The following is a 9118-nucleotide window of genomic DNA, read 5'->3' on the forward strand; positions in this document are numbered from 1 at the left end:
AGAGTAAGAGGATAATTTTTAACGATGATATGAAAATGAAAATACTTCCTTGAAACATGTAATATAACACTCTACAACTATTACATTGGAATGTACCCTGGATAAGGTTATAGACGTCTAACGTGCATTGATATGGATGGGTAGATAATTTTATCAGGATAGTGTTAAACATAATTTTGGATTTATAGATTCACCTGTTCATTAATTGCCATAGCATAGATCACCCAGATAAGGATTTATTGTTGAGTATAGTTGAATAATGCCGGTAAAGTTTAGAAACATTTGATATTTATGTTTTCAACATTTATTCGGCTCATTCGTACAACTCCATATATCATGACAACCATACAACAGGTTACGTACCTCCAAATCACATTTAGGCCAGATAAGGCTAAATATAATATCAACACAATGGTCGCTAATATTTAGCAAATATTTAACAAAATATAAGACTATACCACACACGGTTCATAAAATACAATGGCAGAGTCGGGGTGGACATCGGATTCAAAACAATCTGTCTTAGCGACATCGGATGAAGAAAATGAGTTTTGTTGTGATCCATGCGAACACGACGGTCACATTCTCCCTGCAGAAAGCTACTGTGTAAACTGTCAGGAATATCTGTGCTCCGTGTGCTACACAATTCATCTTCAATCCGTTGTTTGGCGACACCATCGCCTAAAAGATAAAATTTCAATGCCGAAAGCAAAGGCAGACAGGAAGAAGTTTGGTGTCTGTACACAGTTATGCGACCACCACGTTGACAAGACAATCGAATATTTCTGCAAGTCACATGTATATTTTGGATGCTCGACATGTATGACGGAGGAACACAACACATGCGAGAAAATTGACTATATCCCGGAAGTTGCAGTTACGTTTGAAAAAAGTAGGGAACTGAACGACCTTCAAAAGAGTCTAACGGAACTCTTGAAACTGAACGAGAGTCAAAAATTAGGGATTAACCGTAAGTCTAAAGCTGTTGCTGTTCAAGCCGAAAGAGCGAAAGGTAGAATTAAGACATTACGTAAAGAGGTTGATGAAATATTTGATGATATGGAGAAGGAAATTGATGCTCTAAAACAAAGCGACGATGACAAAATGGCAGAATTAGCAAACAAAGTAAAATTTTTGGCAGAAGAAGTTCAGAGACATATCAGTCATATAGAACGCAATCTAAATCAACGGAAACTATGCCAGCTATTTATTGAAACGCAACATGTGCTGAAATATTTACCTGATCTATCCGTAGAAGTAGTCAGAATTAGAGAGAACAGTGACATTCAACGATATCAGTTTAATGATTCCGAAATCAGGGATATAATAGAGAAACTAAAAGAAATCCCAGCTCTCGATATCAAGGATCAGTATGCTAAAGTGCCAGAACTTAAAAATGATTTAAATGTTCGAGCAGATGGCGAAGAAAACGAATGTGAAATAACGGGTATTGCACAGTTATCAGAGGACCTGCTTGTAGTTGCGGACAACAAGAATGATTCTGTTAAACTGATTGACATCCTAAATGAAGACATTAAATCCGTCTTTAAGTTTCTAGCAAATGACAACTCTAGGAAACCATTTGATGTGACAAAAATAGAAGATAACGCACTGGTTGCTATAACCTATCCATTAGAAAAGAAAATTGTCTTCCTGGCTGTTTCATTATCTGAAAACATGACGATAAATAGAGTAATAGGTGTAAATGGAAGTTGCTTTGGCATAGAATGCGCAGGAAATACATTGATTGTGACATTTAACGAGCCTGCCTGTGTGAAAATTCTAGCAATGACAGGAACAGTAATTAGGACAATAGAAAGACATTTTACCGATTTTCCAGACTATGTAGCAGTACACCCGGATCAGAAAAAGATATATATTTCAAGCTGGGAAGAGGAAGAGGAAATTCAATGTCTAGGGAAAGTGACATGCACGACAGCAGAGCGGGAAACAAAGTTTGTGTATAGGGATAGAATATTAGAAGGACCACAAGGCGCGTGTGTCGGCAATTTTGGTGCGGTTTATGTTTGTGGTTATTGGTCAGATAACGTTCTTCAGTTGACGGAAGACTGCAGATTTATCCAAGAAATACTTAACAAAGACGACGGTTTACATGAACCAATGTGTATCACTCTGAGTAAGCAAAGTGAAGTCTGTATATTGGAATGAAAGATGATAGAATTAAAATATTCAAATTATACTAATAAATGTATAGAGAAACATAAGTTACCTCAGTAACATAATTTTATACACCATAAATAATATCATTTTAGCTTAATAACCTGGTTTCTGTATGGCCATGCAGCTTTAGCGAGTATATTTACCCTCGTATCAAGGATATCATTTTCCACTTTCAGTGTAATTATTATTTATTTGAGTTGCCTTATCATCTTCAAATAAGTTAAACGTGATTTATGACATTATTTAAAATGTATAACAAATTGTTATGGTACAATCTCTAACAAGCTTACGTTTCTCTATTTCGTTGTTCAAAATCCTTTAAAAACTGGATTGAAATTAAGATCAGGTCAGGAATTCTCTGTTTTAACATAGGTAGGATTAAGACTTAGTATAAAATATACAACAAAATGATGCTGGAGTTTGAGGTCAGAGTATGCGCTATGCAAACTGCAAATGTCTGAAGTGATAAATGTCTGATTTTGTGTTTTAACTCCAATTATTGTCATGACTTTAGAATTTTATCAGTAAACAAAGCAAGGAGTTTACCTGGATGATTTGAACTGTACGCCAGATATGAGTGACATAGCTACGAACCAAGCTGAGATGCTGTGAGTGTGGGGTAGGTGAGGAAGGGAGTCTCCATCAACCGGCGGATTAGGTTTGGGGGCCTCCCCTTGAAAATGACAAAACCTTTTCGTCATGTGATGCGTTCTCTCTAAATTCATAGTTTATCACATCGTTTATGCTTACTGGCAGGGATCGTGACAGTGTCTTAAATTGCAACTGGAGTATTTTTCGTATAGTGCCCTATGTAATTTTACCCTGGAAAGTATGTGTTTCAATAGTCCGATCGCTCTGGCACGATACTTGCGCCGTACTAGTATTCATTAATTTTTTATTCATTTTTAAAATGTTTAATATCTATTTTCAGATTTTTCCTTCAATTACTTCTATATAACGATAAATAAAACAAGAGCTGTCGGAGGACAGCAACGCTCGACTATTCAACAGCCTTGTCAATTGAATGAATACAAAAGTTGAAAAAGGGGCATAATTTTGTAAAATGCAAAGTAGAGATACTGAACCTCTGTACTGCAGGTCACATCATGACAGTGAACAAGTGTGTGAAGTTTCAATCCTTTCCAATTTGTGGATACTGAGATACCAGCTTACATACAAAAACTTAACCAAAAACTGCTGAGTCAAAGGGGCATAATTTTGTAAAAATGCCAAGTAGAGTTATGGGACCTTCACAGTGCATGTTAGATCATGACAGTGAACAAGTGTGTGAAGTTTCAATCCATTCCAATTAGTGGATACTGAGATATCAGATTACATACAAAAATTTAACCAAAAACTGCTAAGTCGAAAAAGGGGCATACTTTTGAAAAAAAACAAGAGTAGAGTTATGGGACTTGCTTAGTGCATGTCAGATCATGACAGTGAACAAGTATGTGAAGTTTCAATCCATTCCCATTAGTAAGTACTGAGATACCAGCTTACATACAAAACCTTAACCAAAAATTTCTAAGTCGAAAAAGGGGCATAATTTTGTAAAAAAGCAAAATAGAGTTATGTAACCTGTGCAGTGTAGGTCAGTTCATCACAGTGAATAAGTGTGTGAAGTTTCAATCCATTCCCACAAGTGGTTACTGAGTTACCAGCTTACATACAAAACCTTAACCAAAAATTTCTAAGTCAAAAAAGGGGCATAATTTTGTAAAAAAGCAAAATAGAGTTATGGAACCTGTGCAGTGTAAGTCAGTTTGTCACAGTGAATAAGTGTGTGAAGTTTCAATCCTTTCCCACAAGTGATTACTGAGATACCAGCTTACATACAAAACCTTAACCAAAATCGGGACGCGGACGCCGACGCATGGGCGAGTCCACTATGAATAGTCGAGCTAAAAATGAATTATGCCAGACTTACTGAGAATGTTGAAAAGTCATACAATACACTCCAGGACACAACCACTTTAAATCAACAGTAACAGGATATATATTGTTTGTTTGTTTCTTGTTGTTGTTGCTGCTGTTGTTTTTTTTTTCTTTGTTTTGTTTATACGCCGTTTTTCAACAGTATTTCAGTTACGTAACGGCAGGCAGCTAATCAGTGTTCCTAGATTCTGTTCTAGTACAAACCTGTTCTCTGCAAGTAGCCTTCACCTTCCCCACATGAATCAGAGGTGGAGGACGAATGATTTCAGACACAATGGATCATACGCCCCGCCCGGAGATTGAACACATGACCCCGCGATCCGTAGATCAGCGCTCTCCCTGAGCTAAGTGGACGGGTTTAGTAGATATATAGTTATGTTTCGAAATAGTTGCGTCACTGAAACATTAAGCATATACTAGCTTTTTGTTGTTATCGTTTTTGTAATCTTTGTTAATGTTTAATTTAATGCATGATTTCTGCATTCGCATTTTGACAGGTTTTTGATAAATGTATCTACCCACACATTGCAAATAGTTCAAGTTTTCTCACGCGAAACGTAACTTTTCTATATAGATTGATTGTGGGTAAATGAAGCAATCAGATATGACTGTCCAATTTGATTATTTACATATTTTTTAAACGATATTCATATAAAAATAAAAAGTATGTAGACATATGGGAAATAATAACATACGGTAAGTTTACGGCAAAGTGTTATCGCCAACGTACCTGTTCAAACCAAACTTGCTTTCAAACCCTTATGCTCTGTTTATTTTACCACCAGGTCATGAATGATATCAGTACTGGCATTTGCAGGTACTTGGTATATAATGTACCTGTTACAGCTGTTAAACAAGAGGACCATGATGGTCCTGAATCGCTCACCTGTCCCCACATGACCCAGTTTTGAACTGAGTATGACGTTGTTTTTTCTATTATGTGGCATAGTGACCTAGTTGTTTAGCTCATGTGACCCTAATTTGAACCATCCATTGAAAAATATGGCCTCTAGAGAGGTCACAAGGTTTTTTATTATTTAATCTACTGACCTAGTTATTGAAGGCACGTGACCAAGTTTCAAATCTTACATAGATATCATCAAGGTGAACATTCTGGCCAATTTTCATGAAGATCCATTCAAAAGTATGGCCTCTAGAGAGGTCACAAGGTTTTTCTATTCAGACCTACTGACCTAGTTTTTGATTGCAGTTGACCCAGTTTCTAACTTGACCTAGATATCATCAAGATGAACATTCAGACCAACTTTCATACAGATCCCTTAAAAAATATGGCCTCTAAAGAGGTCACAAGGTTTTCTTATTTGACCTACTGACCTAGTTATTGACGACACGTGACCCAGTTTTAAACTTGACCTAGATATTATTAAGGTGAACATGCTGACCAATTTTCATGAAGATCCATTTAAAAGTATGGCCTCTAGAGAGGTCATAAAGTTTTTCTATTTTTAAACGTACTGACATAGTTTTTGATTGCAGTTAACCCAGTTTCAAACTTGACCTAGATATCATCAAGATAAAGATTCTGACCAATTTTCGACGGCACGTGACCAAGTTTCAAATCTGACATAGATATCACCAAGTTGAACATTCGGGCCAATTTTCATGAAGATCCATTCAAAAGGATGGCCTCTAGAGAGGTCACAATGTTTTTCTATTTTTAGATCTACTGACCTAGTTTTGACCGCTAGTAACCCAGTTTCGAACTTGACCTAGATATCATCAAGCTGAACATTCTGACCAATTTTCATAAAGACCCCATGAAAAATGTGACCTCTAGAGTGGTCACAAGCAAAAGTTTACGTATGATCAACAATTAGGTAAAATTTGCCGTCTTATCGGTAAAATTATCTCCCTTGAAAACACCTGGCCGGGCGATATCGATTTTTATCTGGTTGATATTTTCCAATAGAAACAAAGAAGGAAAAAAAGTTTGAACAAATGTTGTTTTCAGTAGAATGAACACACAATATTTATTATCCTATTGAAGTGTTCTTCATTCTTTTCTCTTTACAAAGATGTAAAAATTATTTATTTAAAATGAAGACTTAATGCTTCCCTTGGCGATTAAAGAACACCACTATCAGTCTCCGTTTACGGCATACAGTTACTGAATAAAATAAGCAAAAACCTGTGATACATGTCTTATTCTTTCCCCTGTAGTCACTTTATTCATAATATGAGAATATTTATTATCCTATTGAAGTATTCTCAAGACAATAAATTTTTTATATATGTTTTTTTTTTTGAAATTATTTTAATGTCTTCTTGCTTCCCTAGACGTTAAAAGTTTGTGATTTTTGTAAAATTTCTTCATTTGCTCGTGTCAGTGGTATTTCCGAACGCGCGCGGAAACCTACGAACTCGTCCGAAGTTAAGCTGCCGATGATACAGAAAGAGCTGATTGTTACAAAAGAGTATTATTACTAATTAGTAATTCTTACTGCATGCATAAATATAAATATAAAAGAAAAAAGAAAGAAGAGTAGAGAGAGAGAGAGAAGAAAGGAAAGTCATAACCATTTCATGAGATAAATTTACACAACTAGAAAGAAGCTAGATTATGTAATAAGTCTAGAATTTACTGTTTGCTATGCATAATTAGAAAAGAAGCTTGAGTATGTAAATTATCTATAATTTCAAATTATTTTTTTTTATTAATCTGGTTTTACGACAAAGATATTGTTCAAATGGAGCGGTGAGTAATCAATTAACCAGGTGTGCAACTTGGAAATTACGTTCAACGTATTATTGCAGATAATTATAAAAGTGATAATGACAGTGCGGGAATCATTTTTAATGACATTTGATGTTTTGTGTCGGAAGAACTATCAAACAAGTTTGTTTATCATTAAGAAGGAATAATATTTATAATTGTCATTACTCTTCTTTTTCTTGAGTTACTCGTAAACTCTAAGAACGTATATAATGTCCCATCTGAAATCGTATGCAACCATGGCTTCTTCACGCACGGACGGACGACGGACCACGGACACTGCGCGATCACAAAAGCTCACCTTGTCACTTTGTGACAGGTGAGCTAAAATGCACGAAAACAAATACTTTATTTGATTAAGTTCAAGGTGATGTGCAAAAATGGTGTTTTTCACTATTACTTTTCGGAGGCTTCACTTACAAGTATATCCATAGCACAAACTTTCCGTTTTATGTAAAGTAAGATCTTTCTGGGAAGAAATTACTTACTGTCTCCACTTTAATCTTAAAGTCATATATAAGTTATTTGAAATTTTCAAATACAGATTTGTACAATTTCATTTAAATGTGTTATTTTGCGTATATGAATTCAGAAAATGACCAAAAATGAAAAGAAAAATGTGACTAAAAAAGCTTTTTAACTCCACTAATTAGTGGACTCTTACCACTATTAAACAAATTGAATAAAATATTGTAAATAGCAGTGTCATTTTGCTTTTGTTTTAACTGCAAACATATGTTTCTAAAGTGTTTGGATTCTTAGGCTTATTAAAGTACTACATAATGATAACAGTTTTTTAGACTTTATTCTTAATTTTCCTGCCATTCCATAGTTTATCTGGCTTCGAGAAAGACACAGGCATTTAATTAACTATAAAAAAGTGTTGAGTATCAAATACAAAGTTAAGAAAGTTAAAAGGCTCTTACATCACCAGAACAGTTATTACATGCGTGTTGATATATTATTGAATCTGTCGCAATGTTGAAAATACGTGTTTGAAATTTGTTATTTATTTTAAAAGATGTATTGCGTTATTAACTAATTCATTATTTTCAAATGTCCAAGTCAACACTTGACTTGGTAACACTTTTATCATGTCCTGCAAAATACATTAATTGTAAGTAATTAGGGTTTTGAAAACGATATGGATAAGGTATTGCTGTGAAGACTGCTGGCAACTGACATAGAAATTTGTGGTTATATTTGTAAACAAACATTATTAGCTTAAATGTTTAAAAGCTCTATTATGTGACAAAAGTACAAAGTACTAGAATAATAATGATTTTGGTGATTGTGACACTGCTGATGATCATTTGGGTAATTATTTTCTAAATAGCCATGAAAATTAGCCTATTTGGGTAAAGAGGTGGAAAGCGGTAGCCACGGGCCCATATCATTTTATACTGATCAGAGAATTAGAGAAACCGTTAGCGAACAGTATGAAATCCTGACCAGACTGTGCGGATGCGCAGGCTGGTCTGGATCCATGTTGGTCGCAAAGTCGCTATGTTGGTTTTCCCATGGCGCGGCTCAAATGTTGATGTCGATTATATTTCGGCGGTAATTATGATAATGTTAATGCTCGTGATAAGAAGTAACTCAACATTTTAAAACTAGTGTACTTTTTGAATGAATGATATTTTAAGCATTACACTCTGTACTTGTTAAAAGCTATAAGAATAATCGAAATGTATTTGAAATGTAAGTACTTGTGCTATCTGATTAAAATGTGATGATGATAATGGTTTTATTCAAAATGTTGTAATACAATGGGAGGAATCAGAGACGGTTATCACTTCCACAAAAAGCAAATGGATATAATGTTACAAATTATCAAATAATAATTTTATGATGAAATATTGAGAAAAATTGACGAAACATGATGCATTATGTTCATGGTAATTATTACTTCACTGCTGTACAACGTAAATGTGTATCTTCTATATTTTCAGTGATTTTCAGGGGCTATTTAAGTACTTTGTAAGAGCCTGCAGTTTTTTTCCACTTTTCCACTGAATCTCGAGAAGAAATGTTCTAAGTTACAGAATAACAGTATATGGATCAAGTTTTTATTGAGACTCAGACGTCTTTTTTGTCAAAATGTGTTTAAAGCGTCATAGCATATACATATTTATCTTTTGGTTAGGAGATGAGAAAATAACATTTAACCATCTACGGTCTTTCATGTTTGTCACATATCCTCAAATGTATTATGGTATAAGTATATGGAAAACACTAACATTAAATTGGGAAATTTCCAATGAA

General features: G+C 34.7%; 1 protein-coding gene across 1 annotated transcript; it reads left to right on the top strand.

The window, feature by feature from the left end:
• Positions 1-480: 480 nt before the first annotated feature.
• On the top strand, positions 481-2169 carry LOC123526192 (uncharacterized). The gene has a single exon (XM_045305238.2). The coding sequence runs from the start codon at positions 481-483 to the stop codon at positions 2167-2169; it is 1689 nt and encodes a 562-aa protein (XP_045161173.2).
• Positions 2170-9118: the final 6949 nt, after the last annotated feature.

This window comes from Mercenaria mercenaria, chromosome 14 (genome assembly GCF_021730395.1).
Source record: "Mercenaria mercenaria strain notata chromosome 14, MADL_Memer_1, whole genome shotgun sequence".
NCBI classification, from domain to species: domain Eukaryota; kingdom Metazoa; phylum Mollusca; class Bivalvia; order Venerida; family Veneridae; genus Mercenaria; species Mercenaria mercenaria.

What these genes read in the sequence shown, in the direction of transcription:
- LOC123526192 (XM_045305238.2), top strand. Translation starts at nt 481, where the DNA reads ATGGCAGAGTCGGGGTGGACATCGGATTCAAAACAATCTGTCTTAGCG.